We start from the raw sequence: 15,750 nt of genomic DNA, 5'->3' as shown, positions 1-15,750 counted from the left end.
TGAAAAACAATATGTTATGGTTTGGGTTTGCCTAGATATAGGCTACATATATTTTAATTATTTCGAGAATTGTTAATAAAGACTTGTTTAAAATGTTAACATTGTGTTATGACCCTATGAAATATATTGCCCTTTAGGTCTTTTAAACCGTCCGTTTAAAGTGTTTTAAGGGTGGATTTGGAGTCACCAGTCAGTAGCTCCAATGTTGCGCATGAACTTTGCGCACAAACGTTGAGCGGAGACACAATACGATGTGTTGAGTCAAACCAAAGCCGTCGAAGGCTACCATGAATGTGGGAACACAACCTCACCAAGTTAAAAAACGGCAATATAAATATACCTTTGCCCTCCGCAGTAACTGGATTGGAGGACAAAATAAAAAAATGGCCTAGGATAACATACAGCAGCATTTTTGCGTACTTTGTTGAGTCTGTGTCTTGCGATGGTCAGTCAATGATGAACCTAAAAAGCTCTGAAGCTTACCAGTATTTGCACAGCGAGAAAGTCAGGCAAGTGTGGCTAAAAGAGATCACAGAAGACCTAGTCTACTTGAAAGCTGAAATAGAGCCAAGTCAGAGTCTTAAAACAGCCCATCATAAGGCCTGGGTATTGGTATTGGTAAGACAGGAGTGATACAGACAGCAGGCTGTTCGTGTATTGCAGGGCTAGGACGCTCCTGTTGTCATGCAGCAGCATTACTGTGGAAGGTTAGTATGATGATAGTGCTAACGAGAGTAACATGTCTTGAAAATGTGTAAAAGTGTCAGGTTTGACGCTGGAAAGTCTACTTAAAGCATAGAAGTCGGTTTAGCATGTGATTACAAAATGTGAAACCATTTCTTCTTGTAGGTTGAGAATGCAGTCAGGCAAGGTCAGACAGGGACAGCATGTACTGATGTGCAAAGGGAATGGAATAGTGGTGCAAAGAAGAATGTAGGTCTGGTAAAGGCAGAGCATATTAAGTTTAGGCTCCACAGACCCCAGGACACGTATCCCCACCCATCAAGGCGAGAACAAATCAATTCCACACCATCTCCCCGACTCTTCAGAAACCATGAGGATTTCAAAACACACATCAACTCCTCAGTAATGGCCCCCCTCTATCAGCTCCAAACTAATGGTCTTATCCAGCTTGCTTACAAAGCAGATGTAGAGAACAACACTGAGCCAAGCCTAAATTCAGAATTGAGAATCACACTGATCATAGTACACGTCTGACGTGTAGGAAGTGTTCAGTGTTTTACCAATCCTACATCGCTTTATCCCCCAATCAAATATCTACATTGGAAATAGAAACAAAGACCCAGAGTAGGACACAGGTGTGGCATGATGCTAGGAGACTGCGTCTAACTGCAAGCACAGTAAAACAAGTCCCCAAACGACACACCACAGACCCCCAAAGATTCCTCAATGAGCACGTGTACCCCACCTTCACTGGGAACGCAGCCACAAAATATGGCTCTGAAAATGAAGTGAGGGTCATCACACTCCTTGAGAGCAGAGGGCATGCTGTGCACAACAGAGGCCTCAAGTGCCCCTTCAAGAGTCAGATGTCTCTTGAAGAACTTCTCACCTGGCCAAACGGTGACATCAAAATCTTGGAGGATGGAAAGTACCTCATTTGTCCAAATGGAAGAGCTGGATACTACCTTCAGGTAAGCTGGATTGTTTTCAAGGGCAAGATATACTAGCTGCATTATTATGAGATCATTTGAGCTAATGTTCATAATTTGGTGCCAATTAAATGTACGGTATGTTCTATTCTTTCAGACACAAGTGGCTATGATGTTCCTTGGTCTACAGAGCTGCAAACTGGTTGTCTGGACACCAAAGGAACATTTAGAATTGGACATTCCATTTGACAAAGATTACACTGACAAACAAGTAGAGCAACTGGAAAAAAAATATTTTCTACATATGCTTCTCAGGTTGGCTGATGATTTTGGAGGAAAGAAACTACATCTCTGCCCAAAGTACCTCGAACTGTTTTGTAATCAACCCACATATCAGTTGGCAATGTTAGTATCACTCTGTGAGATGCAAAAAACAATGGTTCAAATACATTTGTAGTAAATGTTACAATTCAAAAACCGGAACACATAAATTCATAAACGATGCAACAATGCAAACAATGGTTCAAATACATTTGTAGTATATTTTACAATTCAAAAACAGGAATAAATAAATATATTCAGAAACATACAAGATGTTGTGTAAGATTATGTAAAACATTACAGATTAGATTGTGTAAGATTACTTACTAAGTCATTACTTAACACATTACTTGCTGGAGATAAGCTCTCCTTAGATTTATGAGAGCTGCACAAATCTGAAGTATCTTATCGATTTTAGGAACTAAGCTTATTGGCACGGTTTGGGACAGGATCTTGTACACTTTGATACACCTTTTAGCCCGTTCCACATGAATTTGTACATTTGCTATCCGTCTCATCTGAGTCACTTGTTCATTAGTTAGTTGGCTTTGTTTGCGTGTTAATGCAGGTATGACTAGCCTTACCCTCCTCTCCTCAACAAGATCTCTAATTGTGAACCCACGGTCCCCCATCACCAAATCACCAGGACATAACAAACAATCAAGAAACCCTGAGTTCTGTGTAATATACCTGTCACTACACTTTCCACCAAAAGCCTCTGAAATAAACATCACCATCCCTGATGGGGCAATGGCAACAAGGTACTTCACAGTGTTACTTGCATATTAGTGGCTGTAAGACTCTGAGCGTGAGTCTAAGTTTCTGGCTTTTTGCAGAACACTCTCCGTGCAGTCAATGATACAAGTTACATCAGGGAAATGTTGCTGAAAAACCTGTGGCATTGTTGATTTTATTGTGTCACGGGGCAGCCATGGAATGAGGTCCTTGGTGTGCTCAGCAAGGACATCTATCCAATGCGTAACTATTTTACTGACCTGACTGACTGATATTTTAAAGCCCTTCGCTAAGTCAGCCAGAACAAAGTTCTGTCTGAGCTTCATAAGTGTCAACAAAACTTGGTCTTGAACTGGTATTGTTGATGACTGGGGCGCAAAACATTGTAGACAGGAGACAAGAGTGTTGAACACTAGTAGAGGACAGCAGACAGTCTTTATCACCTTTCAGTGTAACCTCTGCAATGGACAGTGAGATTTCAGGGGCAGGTGTGATGGGCATGTTAATGATGGATCCTTTAGAGTAGGTATGGTCCTCCACAGCTGGATCCATCCACTGTGTTTGGGCATCCTTGAAGGTCTGAGGTTGCCCGAACACCATCACGTCAGCTTGGTCTGCAGGTTATAATAAGATGGAGACATATCATAGATGGAGATAATTGGACGAGGGCATTACACAGCATGAATTGGTGTACAGCATAGATCTAGTCAATGTTTTTAATCCCTGTGTCCCTTGTTTAAGTATAACTTAGGACAAGTTTAAGCGCAGAAAATCAAGGATGTCTTTAATACCGTGAGTATACTGTATGCTAACGTAATGTTGCATGAAAAAATCTTGCGTCAGTACCAAATTTAGCCGTTAAACCTACCTGTTGTTGTTGTTGCGACTTGACTGTCAACGATCATCCTGACGACTCTTCAGCGTTTCTTCTCAGGAGGCTTCTCATAACCCATTTAAAGCGTTGGATAAGGGTTTTCCTCAGTTGGCGCTTTGTCCACAAAATGAAACGAACAGACATAACAGTATTTCGGAGGATGTTTTAAGTCTAGGTGTTTCAGCCAATTTCCTTTGGCCTCGTCGTCTTCACTAGGCAGTGGATGGAAGCTGTACCATTTTGTGTACGAACACTCTTTTTTATTCTTTGGCTTGTGGTCAAAACACTCCGATTTCAACCAAGTGTTGAGTTTTGTCCGGTTGTTTGTACACCTGCGAACGGCACACGTTGTTCCGAGCTTTTTAAAGACAATATATTAACTAGCAACAAAGAGTATAGAAGAAAAAGTTATTTGCTAGCAACAGCAGCGATGTGATTAGCCTCCACCGGAAGTACTCCACCGGAAGTTTCTCCCACAACCGTTTACCCAGCAACCACCCCAGGAAACTTGTGAATTGAGGAGTGATCAGTTTTAAATATTCATGGACTCTATGCACGTAAGTAGAACGTTCGCGACAATGCCAAATAATACGGTTCACTTACTTCCGGCGCTCCAACTACTTTGAAACAATGGCCCGGTTTTATACCAGATGCCTGACGGAGCTGCCAAAACTGACAATTAATGACGTCCATCGCCTGACTAAATCATCCTCAAAGGCACCCAGTAGCAAACTGGAGAAGGGGTTTAAAATGTACGCCTCCTCCTACATTCATGAATACGAAGGTGAGTCTGTCATTCTTGTATTTTTGTATCGTCACGGTTAACGAGCTAGCGTTAGCTAGCTAGTTGTAGGCTAATGTAAACATTGCGTTACCTCAGAGATAGTATCGTTAGTATCTGTGAGGTGAATATTTTTTCAGCCAAGTTAAGAATTTATGATTTAACATGTTTAAGTATATAATTCGATATAGCCCAGTACTCTGCTGTAATCTGTGTGTATGTAATTCATAGTGTCAAATAAAGACAGGGCGACAGGAGAGGTAGCTGTGCGGGCTTCGTGCTTCAGGTCGATGAGGAAGCACGAAAAACCTCATACAGTGAAAGTAGGGTGTCATTGGTAGTATATTGGTTAGAGTTCAACTGTTCTGAGACGTTCAAGCTCAGCTGTTCGTAGAGGTTTAAGTTAGGGTGACCAGATAACAAATATCCGACGAGGCAAAATCCCGGACGATTTTGGAATCAATATTTTAGGTCTCAAAAAGAGCACATGTCCGGGTAAAATAGGACGTCTGGTCACCGTTCAAGATTTGTACATTTAATGTAAATAGGAGTGTATGTCTTCAGCGTACTTGTTGTGACCACAACTCTCTATTTGAGCACACCATTTAAGTAGGGTGCTCCATCTCATGCCAACAGTTTGTTTGTAAGCCAAATATATTCATATGTACTGACTGAAAATGATCTATCAACAGATTGTTCTCCGAGATACAGTGTGATGTGCAGGTGCTCATGTGTGGCTGGTACTGCCATGTGCAACCACACAGTTGCTCTGCTGTTCCAGACAGCCCACTTCTCCCAGCTCAGTGTGCCAGTGGTTCCACCGGTTCACAGCTGTACAGAAGAGGAGCAACAATGGCACAAACCACGGACAGCTGTACATTTCATAATCTCAGATTTTACAATGCAGATGAAGGTGAAACATTTTACAATGAAGACTTGACACCTAATTTGTTGCTTATTTCTCAGGGTATAAAACCAGGACCAGTTGGCAAGATGGTGGTTACAAAGCCTGTACAAGGCCGGATGTGTAAAGGCGGCTTACGGTAAATGTTCAAGATTCAAAATTGCTTAATTACATCACATTTACCTGTAAAACAGTGTAAAAAATATGTTGTGGCTGCCTCACATTTTATAGTGTCATGTTATATACATTTGAATGCAATGTTTTCTTCAAAGGAGTACTCTGATGAGAGGGATGGTTGGCCCACTTCCTGACCTGTCTGTGCTGCATGTGACAGAGGCATACAGTGGACTAGATCTACAAGATAGGCCAATGGTGACAACAATGGGTATGACTGCAACCAAAACACTAGCAGAGTCAGAGTTTGGACCGGTGCAGAGAGGAAGTGTTTAATCCTATCAACAGCCCAAACTCCTCTCCAGAAACATTGTGTGGCATCCGAATGCTCCACCCTCTCCCAATCTTCCCCTGGAGGCGCACAAACTTTCACCAACAGAGTGTGTGTGGGTATGCACAGAGGAGGAGCAGTTGCATTTGCAAAGCCTGACTGTGTCCATCGAGATGGCACATAGAATTGAAGTCTCCACACGTGATCAGAGCTCTACTCAGGAATGGCACATGCTACGACAGCAAAGAATAACGTCATCAAGGTTTAGGGAGGTGTGTCATGTGCGCGGCCACTGTACCTCAGAATCTCTTGCCGAGAGAATGATTCGTGGCACCAGGCAGACTGCAGACATGAAGAGGGGATCGGACATGGAATTTGAGGCAGCTAAACAGTATGCAAACAGCACAAATGTCAATTACTCACCTTGTGGACTAGTCATCCATCCACAGGTTCCATGGCTAGGTACTTCACCAGATGGGCTTGTTTACAATCCCACTGCAACCCCATCATTCGGTTTAGTGGAAATTAAATGTCCAAATGTAAAAAGTTACGTGGAGTGTAAGTATTTGTTGATGTCAAATGGAAGTTTCAAGCTAAGGAAAATCCATGTGTACTTTTGGCAAGTGCAAGGACAGCTTCTTATAACAGGACTTGCTTGGTGTGATTTTTTTGTTTGGGCTGAAGATGATTTCTTTGTACAGCGATTACATGTAGATGAAGAAGTTCAAGAGGTAATCAGACAAAAGTGTGATACATTTTACTTTGGTGTTTATATGCAAAAGTACCTCTCAATGAGACGTAATGTGTAAGATTGATGTTTAATTTACAATATGAAATCAACAAGCCATCAATTAACAACTGTTACAAAATAAATACATATATTTACAAAAGGCTCTGTGTGATAATATTAGTAACAAGAAATTGGTTAACAAATGGTAACAAGAGATCTTCCAGGACAGAACATTTCAGTTGGGACCCTTCTTATTTAGCCCATGCCCTGACAAGGGGTTTGTTTTGGTAGTTCACAAGCAAACAAGCAACGGTATACATTTAATTGATGTTCCCAGCAATTGACAGTGGTATGACTGAGTCAAATAACTTGTTCTCCTTCACTCTCCTTATTACCCTTTCAACGTGCACTCTGAGACGTGCTATTTTTTGTGTCTGGAGGACGCATTGTAATGACCGGATTTTTGTTTTGATGTTTCTGGGCTGTCTTACGTCATCACGTAAGGTGCGTGCAGCTGTGAAGCGCTAAATTACCTGAAAGAAGTTTAATGCAGACGTTGTTATAAGGAGCAGCATTTCGTTTATGGATGGTCGTGTGGTGAACATAAGTCTACATTTGTATGGTTTCCCTTTGGAAAGCGGAGCGAGGTAATTTGTATATGTGTCAAACTTGTCGTCTTGTAATATTTTACCTCTGCACGTATAATTGAATGTAATTGTAGCACATGTTCGAGACATGATCACATGTTTGTAATAGTAGCACATGTTCGAGACATGATTTCCTTTGTGCTATGTGTGTATTTACATTGTTGTATTTGTGTATTCTTTGTGTAGTTTTACGGTGTCTAGAAGTCTTCGTGTACGATGTATGTTGATGCATAGTACTACAAAGAAATCAACGTCGAACGGCGATAGCTAATAAAGACATCAGTGAGAACCCTCTGCCTCCTCGTACTTCCACCAAGGGGTTGCTAACACGCATTCTGCCGGCATCTGGCTCCGTTTCTGCAGAAAAGGGGGGCAGTTGACCTTGCACTTGACCACATCTGATATCAGAAAGCCTTTGTCAACCATGACGCCCATGTCATCAGTAAGGAGATTAGTTAAGCCTGAACGTCTAAAAAGCTCTTTGTCGCTCACAGACCCCTCATAGAGTGAGGAAACAAAGGTCACTGCACCATGAGGGGCCATCCCAATCAGTCCCTTCATGGTGCAGTGAGATTTGTACAATGAGTACATCTCACTCTGGAGGAGAAGAGAAGATGGTGTGTGGCATTTGAGCTCAGTGCAGTCCACAATTACTTGTGTATCCGGGAATTCTTTGAACTCCTCAGGGAGGTGAGCTTTTACATCCTCTTTTTCCATCCAGATACACACCGAGCCCAGGAGTGTATAGAGGTAGTTTGTGGCTTACGGTGGACTGGTGTATTGCGAATCTGTTGGCCAAGTCCCTCTCTTTAAGGCCAGCCGCTAGGTACATCAGGAAGAGGAACAGCTCGTCTATGGGTTGTAATGACTGTTGAGATAAAACAATATGTTTGTTAAGGCAATGTAGAATGTTACCAGGGTTAAAGAACTACATGCACCAACTAAACATGCAAATACAAACCGTGTGTGCAGGACGGACCACTGAGACTGGTTCATTTCTCTTCTCAGCAGCTCTGGCCCTTGACGTCCGGATCTTTTTGTGCACTGATGGCTCAATCAGTCCCCAAAACCCCATAAAATGCCGGTAACTGGCAAATCTATGAGAAGAAAACACAGACAAAGAGTACAGACTTTACAGAAAATAGATACCAAACAGATTTACAGAGATTACCCTACATCCACATCTCCTTTTTCTCTAGCCTTCCTATAGCCTACTCTCACTTCTTGTCCTTCTCTTTGTCTTTTTCACTAACTCCATGTGTGCGTGTATGTTATCTCCCCACCATACTCTCATAGCCCTATCTACAAGCAACAACAAACATCACAGTCGTCAGCCAAGAAATGTTGCCATAACTACTAAAGAGGGGCTGCTTTGACTATAGCATAACATTTTTTGTAAGTTTAGTTTTAACTACAGTACTGCAACTAACTGCTGTCATAAAACATACCACTTACCTTGTGTAGAAACGAATGTCGTCGTCGGATCCCGCAAACCTCTGTAACCCGAAGGTGGCCTGAATTTTCAGTTCCTTCAACTCTCTGTGTAACAGCTCGATCTCTTTTTGGAGTTTTTAACCGCTGCCATGTCCAGGCCTGCAGGTTCAGGGACAGAGCAGTAGTCGTGGTCTGCGACAACAGCGCACTCCATGGGTTCTGGAGACGGCACAGTGGGCTCCAGCTGCGGCTGTCTTTCCACCCGGTCCCACACACTGGGTCTCGATGGGGGGACTTCAAAGTTGTTCCATTTAAATAATAATGGAACAGCTCTTTTTGTGAGCCGTCTCTTCCCACCTTCTGACTTTGCCTCTGATAAATCATGAGGAGTAAAGTGCAGGCTGCATACCTTACTGTGTGAAGTCACTTGATAACGTTCGAGACAAACTTTAACCAGCCAGAGTCCCCTCAGAGATTCATCGCTTGGAAATGAATGAAAACTAAGAGTGCCGTTGTATGTTGACGACGCAGTACACTCCAGCACACAGCAGTGCTCATGGGACTGCTTTATTTGTTTCTGGTATACACAGGGTTGGGAGGATTACTTAAAAAATGTAATCCGATACAATTAGAGATTACCTGTTAAAAATTGTAATCAGTAACCTAATCCAAGTATCACAATATTAAAGTAATGTAATCTGATTACTTGGATTACTTCAATGTCACATGTGAGAAAAGAAGAACAGAGAAAAGAGACATCAATAAAATGGCTTTAATTTAAGTGTATTCTGTAAATCAACAGCACAATGTAATCTTAGAAAAGAAAGACGAGTAAACCAAGTTTTAAGAATCAAAACGTGCCCTCTGCTCGTATTTTACATGAAAGAAAATGTAAAACATCCAGTTTTTTTTTTTTTACTCAAAAGGGCCAAAGGCATGTGCCTCCATACTGAAGGCATAAAGTCAATCAAATTGTAACTTTGGGCAAAACATTCTGTTGTAACGTAGGAGGAGGACTTGCTCCATGTGTTCATCTGACATTCTGCTACGAGATGAGGTGAGTACATTTCCTCCGTAACTGAACAGACGTTCAACTGGGGCACTGGAAGGCAGAGTAGTGTTATATTTTATGAACAGCTGCTTAACCAAGGGAAATGCATGCAGGGAATCCATGGTCTTCACTGTATCATCGAGGAACCGCCGAACCTCTTCCTCCGCTGTCCCTTTATCAGCCCTGTTACTATTCCCAAACACAAAGAACTCCTCATCTGATTCATCACCATTAGTGATGGTGTTCATTTCAGCTGCAGGAGGTCCCCTGGATTCCAAAGATGCTGCTTCCTGGATCACTATTTTGCACATATCCTCTTTATTCTCTGGAGAGAGCCAACACAAACGAAATTTTGGCATGGTGGTTGTTGCCATTTTTGCATCATGGCTACTCAGTATGGCACCAAAGCGATTATCGAGAGCCTCAATGACTGCAGTGAGGATGTTTGCTGTGTAGGTAACATGGGGTATTTTTTCAGAGAGCTTGGACTTGAGGCTTAAGATGGTTGGAATGAGGAACCCAAGATAGCACTTTTTCTCTCCCTGTAGAAGATCAATCGCTTGAGCAAGTGGCTGTAACACAGATACATATTCCCTGAGAAAAGTAGTCTCATGAATGTGTAACCTGGGCACTCCAAGCCTTACGCAGATGTCGCACAGCTGATCGTCTGTAAGTCTAATCAGTTTAGAAATGGCCAAATATTCAGAGCTCCATCTTGTGACACATGGAACAGAAACCCTCATATTGGCAATATCTTGCACTGCTTCTGCAGCTGCTGATGACCGATGTGCCTTATTCCAGATGGAAGCACACTTTCCCATTGTGCTTCGGTACACTTTCCGGGATGACCCTGTTGATGCTGCTTTATCCACCCCATTGGTGGCAATCAGGTTGAGTGTGTGCGCTGCACATCTTTGATGAGAGGGAAGAGAAAAATGAAGCTCCTCATCTCCCTCCATCTCCAGAACTGTATCCATATCTAAGAACCTTATTCCATCATCCAATTCATCTGCTTCTGCTGCCTCCTCAGTTGATTCAAATTCACGGAAAGCTTTAACAAAGTTACTCCCGTTGTCTGTAACTGTAGCCCTTACTTTGCGTTGTATTTTGTATTCAGCATGTATTTCACTGATTTTTGCAGCAATGACATCGAAAGTATGACGTCCCTTCACTCGTGCACAGGCCAATGCTGCAGACTTCCTCTCCATTGTATCCTCCTCAATCCAGTGGCATGTCATGCCAAAAAAACTTCTATTATGTGCACTCCATAGGTCTGCTGTTGTGCACACATTTGTCACTTTCTGCAGTTTTGCAGTCAATATGTCTTTCATGGCAGCAAATTCCCTCTCAATACGCTGTACTAATGTCTTTCTGCACATTATTGTTTTGCCACCACTGATTCCCTCTACAAGCCTTTTGAAAGAGGCCTGCTCAACCAAAGAGAAAGGCTGAACATCATCGATTACAAATTCAAATATGAGTCTACTGACTGTACTTTGGGAGGTACTGTGCCCAAATGTAAGTTTGGATTGTTTGAAGGGAGGATGTAAGTCCTCTTGTCCATCGTTTTCAGTGATTCCAGATCCACTTGGCTGGTCATTGGTCAGCAGTAAGTGATTTGCATGCTTCCTCAAAAAAAAAAAAAAAAAAAGACTCCTGTTACCATGGAAACAATAAACGAAGCTATCTAAAGTAGCTGCTGCATTGATATCAGTAATACAGTACTGGCTAATAGAAAAGTTTTGTGTAATAAGTATTGCACTTTGTGTAAAGTTACTTTACTATAGAACTGTTAAGAAGTTGTATAGTCCAGCGGTCATTATCTTAAAATAAATCCCCACGGGACGAACAGTAGTGTAAAGGGCCCTATTATCGTCCACTCTAAATCTCCAACGTTCGGGGCCCCATTATCCCATTATGTCCACAACCGTTTCTTCCCTTAATTTCTTAAAGAAGATATGCTGCACCAACGAAAGAAAGTAACTCATCGATATGTACAAATCTTATATTGCTGCACACCAAATTACAGCTTCTTACTTTGAGATTTGAGTATGTAAATATGCTCTCAAACCGTATGTGTAGCATCTGCCTTCCGCAGCGTCAAACTGACATTTCTCCATTGAAAGTGGTTGGGTGGACGATAATGGGACCCCCTGGCTAACTGCTAAAATCAGGAAAGTAACATTTCTAGGCATATCCTGATTGGATTTCAAAACCGGAATGTTATAATATAGGTGTGTATCTATATATTAAAGTACAAAGCTGTGACATAACGTTTTGAATTTGTAATATAACGACATTTTGGTAACATTTCTAACGAGCGTCGAGAGCTAGGTGGACGATAATGGGACCACTTACGCTACAGGTTAGCTAAATAATTGTAACCTTAGACTAGCTAACTGACGTTACAGTGGTTCTGGTATTTATCTCCGAATACAAGTTAGTTAAGAAAAGTGAACTGTTGTTGATAGTCTAGAAAATGTTCAATGTAACTGAACACAAAATGTACTGTAACCATAATCTGCTATTTAAAAAGATCAATGTTTGACATCCAACTAGTGCTAGCCCAACTGTCAGTTGTCGTGTACTGTAGAAGTTAGCTTACAAATGTTGGTTTTACCTGTAAATGCTTCTTTAAATTGGATGTGGATTCCTTGGATAGGGACAGCATGTTCACTGTGGGGAGGCATAAACTGCATTGTACTGTAATATTATTTACACTTTCAGACTTAAACACAAAAAAGTGGCGATATTTCCAGCCATTGAACGCATTTTTTGTTGAGCTCGTCGTCATATCGACTTCACTGCTGTCTTCTGGGCATATAGTTAGCTTCTGGGTTGTCTTCTCTTGGAGTGGTTGTCTTCTCGTGGAGTTTTGTGAAAAGCGCATGTCCAGGATAATGTTCTTAATTTTAAAAATCTAAAATGTGTATTTTATGTGTAATCCTGTTTGTAATCCCAATTTTTCCTAAAAGTATCTGTAATCTGATTATGTCTTTTTTTTTTGTACTGTACCGGAATACATTTACCTTTTTATTGTATCCTGATTACGTACCGCCGTTACATGTAATCCGTTACTCCCCAAGCCTGGGTTTACACTTTTATTTTTAATCATGGCTGCTACGACGCTATCTCGCTATCAACAAACAGTAACTAGGAAGTCAACCGGAACACTCTGAACCGTATTATTTGTCCTTTCGAAAGACGGACGTGACGTAACAGTCTAGCGTGCATAGAGCCCATACCGACGCTTCCACCAGTGAGTTATTTTTTCAAAACGGAAGCTAGCAAGCTTTAGTTAACTTCCGTTACCTAGCAACCTAGCACAATACTCGTAGCAATGCTACTACCTGCTAGTGTTACTTGTTAGCCTCCTAATTGTACATTTTGAAGCCATACTATAGCGTTTGTCATATAGTTTTTGTCTATCGGAAAATAGTTGGTTGGAATGTTCAGAATCACACATTGGTGACCGTACTCTGTGGGGCCCGCTTTCGACCATCACATATGTGTGACGCTACTAATTAAATGCAAGAACAATGGGTACATTTATAGTTTACCGTGAAAAAATTGTTTTTCACCAGAACGGCCGTTTTGAAATGTGCAGTAAACTGCTAACTGACTTTTCTCATAAGTGTATTTTCAATGACAGTGTATATAAATGACGTTAAAGGGAAATAAAATATCACAGAGACCTATTTCGGCCATACATTCTATTGATTGCACAGAATTTATAGGCCTATTGTAAATATTTCGAGTGGTTGTCAAAGAAACTATTTGCGGTCTCGGTGCGTCTGGTCATTTGCTTACGAATACAAATTATTTGATTTAATTGGTTTATCAGTACAGTAGTTGAATAGAAAAACGAATATTAACTGAATTTCATGAAAAGTTATCCAGCACTTATGGCAATTCTAGCCAGTATGCTACAGTAAGAATTCTGGCCGTTGTCGTGTTGAGCGTGGTTAACCAAATTGGCCTTCTTAAATGTATTTTCGGAATACCTGGTCATAAAACGTTTTCATGACTTTTCATTGCATTTTTGGGTCTCTGTGCAAATTATGTTTTTATTTATTTTGAATAGTTCCTGATCTGTGCTCTGCATCTCCAGAAGGCCAGCCTGAGCCCTGTTGCCCAGTGACATTTGTGAAGGTAAATCTTTATTTTTCCTATAACTGTTCTTGTAGTACTCCTGTGAGGGACAGCGTTTAACAGTAATACAAGACACAAAATAATTACTTTGTTAATAATTCGTTACACAGAACTTTATTATATTAAATATTAATCCAAAATGATTCACACCTTTTACAAAATCAACAACAACCAACAAATAATGTCTGCATATGCAGGTAGCAACGCTAGTGCTAAATAACTATTGAACTGGTCGGCTCCATGACACCAAGTAACTAGCTCCTCACCAAAAGAACAAATGGGAACCTTCGATTAAGACATGTTCCCTTAACTAGTAGCCTCAACTTTCCTAAGCCTTAAACTACGGCACAAATGCTGAAGGCTCGCTGATATAGCTGTCGGTCTTACTAGAACGGCGTAGGTATGCATCGTTGCTAACGTGTGCTGACGACGTTGTGAGTGAGTGCATATGTGAGAAAGACGCGTGAGTGACAGAGACGGAGGGAGACCAGGGAAAGGAAATGCAGCTGAACAAATACGCTGAGTTTTTTAACCTTAATATTGTTTAACCCTTGTGTTCTCCTCGGGTCATTCTGACACATCAGTCATTGTGACCCACCTTCGTTTGCGACAACTTTAGGACCTAGCTACATTGCTAACTCCCTTATAAACTACACACCAGCTAGAACACTGCGATCATCAAATGCAGGCCTATTAGAGGTCACCAGAAGCAGTCTTAAGAAGATTGGTCATTCGGCCTTTGTAATTACACCCCAAAACTATGGAACAAATTACCCATAAATATTAGGGAAGCAAACACGCTAGACATTTTTTAAAAGACAGCTTAAAACCTACCTTTTTACCGAAGCATTTAAGTAATTTTATCTCAGAAGTGTTTTACTACTTTTATTAGTTATATTATTGTTGCTATTTTAATTATGACTTTTATCACTTTTATTATTGTTTTTATTGATTTTATGTAAAGCACCTTAAGCTACAATTCTTGTATGAAATGTGCTATATAAATAAAGTCTTACTTACTTACATACTTTACCGCATACAAAAACAAAGTGAAGCATTTTCTTTTAACCGTTGGGCTGTCTCAGACCCCCCACATTGCGAAGGTTAAAAGAAAATTATTTTTATTTGCTTTTGTATTGGGTAAAATGGGGTAAACACAACGATGGTTCGTTATGAACTTTTTGGTCATGTGACCCGAAGGCAGCACAAGGGTAAAAAAAAAAAACGCAATATGTGGCTGCCAGTGTCGATTCTGTGGCGCACCTCCACCAATTAGTCTACCGGTATGTGTGGGAAACACTTTTAAGTCCCACTGAATCGACCCTCATAAGACACAGAATATTTACATGCCATATACTTCAAGGTATCACATAGTCAGTCATAAATTACTTTCCAATAACACAAAGCACAAAAGTTTGAATTTGTTTTTATTTTCGAGGCGTTCCAGATCTGTGCCAACATCTCCAAGGTTCTTTTCTCTACAGTTTGGACTGCTTCTGGTTAAAGGTTGGTAATAAGTACAGGCTACAGTAGCCAGCGTTTGAGGTATGTAAACTAGCCTTTTTACTCTGTACTCTGTGAGATCTTCAGATTCTACTTCACTTTTTCATCCCAGAAAAGCTACAGGTTTGTAATTACTATTACACATTAATCAGAACTCAGCCATTTCAGCAGTGTTAATACAGTCATCCCACGTAAGGGAAATAAATCTCAGGCTGTAAAGCTGCGCTGGTCTAGATTGGACCTTTCAGACCCACGCTTACAGAGTGCAGAGCCACACAGAAGCGACAGTGACTGTGAACAAGTGTGTAGTCAACCTGTAGTGTCGTCCTCATGCACAGCTCAGTTTACTGTTCAAGAGCACACAAGGAAGTGTGATTGCCACTTCTGAAAATGACAATATTCAAGAACAATGCATCCTACAAAGGCAGATATCAGTGCAGGCGTCAACTCATCAGGGTCGTATTGGCTATGTAAAGTCTCTCCACAAGACTTCAGTGTCTCTCTGCGGGTGTTACTCATGCCCTCCTTATCATATCACCATATTGCATTGCTGTGTTCAG

The 15,750-nt window shown here is 41.2% G+C and overlaps 1 protein-coding gene and 1 pseudogene across 1 annotated transcript; one reads left to right on the top strand and one right to left on the bottom strand.

Annotated features, from left to right (window-relative positions):
* Positions 1–4,173: 4,173 nt before the first annotated feature.
* Positions 4,174–7,339, top strand: LOC146302911 (uncharacterized). Its single transcript, XM_084698703.1, has 5 exons — positions 4,174–4,327; positions 5,017–5,198; positions 5,291–5,367; positions 5,501–7,050; positions 7,237–7,339. The coding sequence occupies exons 1-4, from the start codon at positions 4,174–4,176 to the stop codon at positions 5,676–5,678; spliced, it is 591 nt and encodes a 196-aa protein (XP_084554829.1). The 3' UTR covers positions 5,679–7,050; positions 7,237–7,339.
* On the bottom strand, positions 7,252–9,909 carry LOC146302910 (uncharacterized; annotated as a pseudogene).
* Positions 9,910–15,750: the final 5,841 nt, after the last annotated feature.

Source organism: Hypomesus nipponensis, chromosome 1 (assembly GCF_054491055.1).
Source record: "Hypomesus nipponensis isolate SF chromosome 1, ASM5449105v1, whole genome shotgun sequence".
Taxonomy (NCBI): Eukaryota; Metazoa; Chordata; class Actinopteri; order Osmeriformes; family Osmeridae; genus Hypomesus; species Hypomesus nipponensis.
Note: the sequence above shows the minus strand (reverse complement) of the source record. Positions and strands in the feature narration are given on the sequence as shown.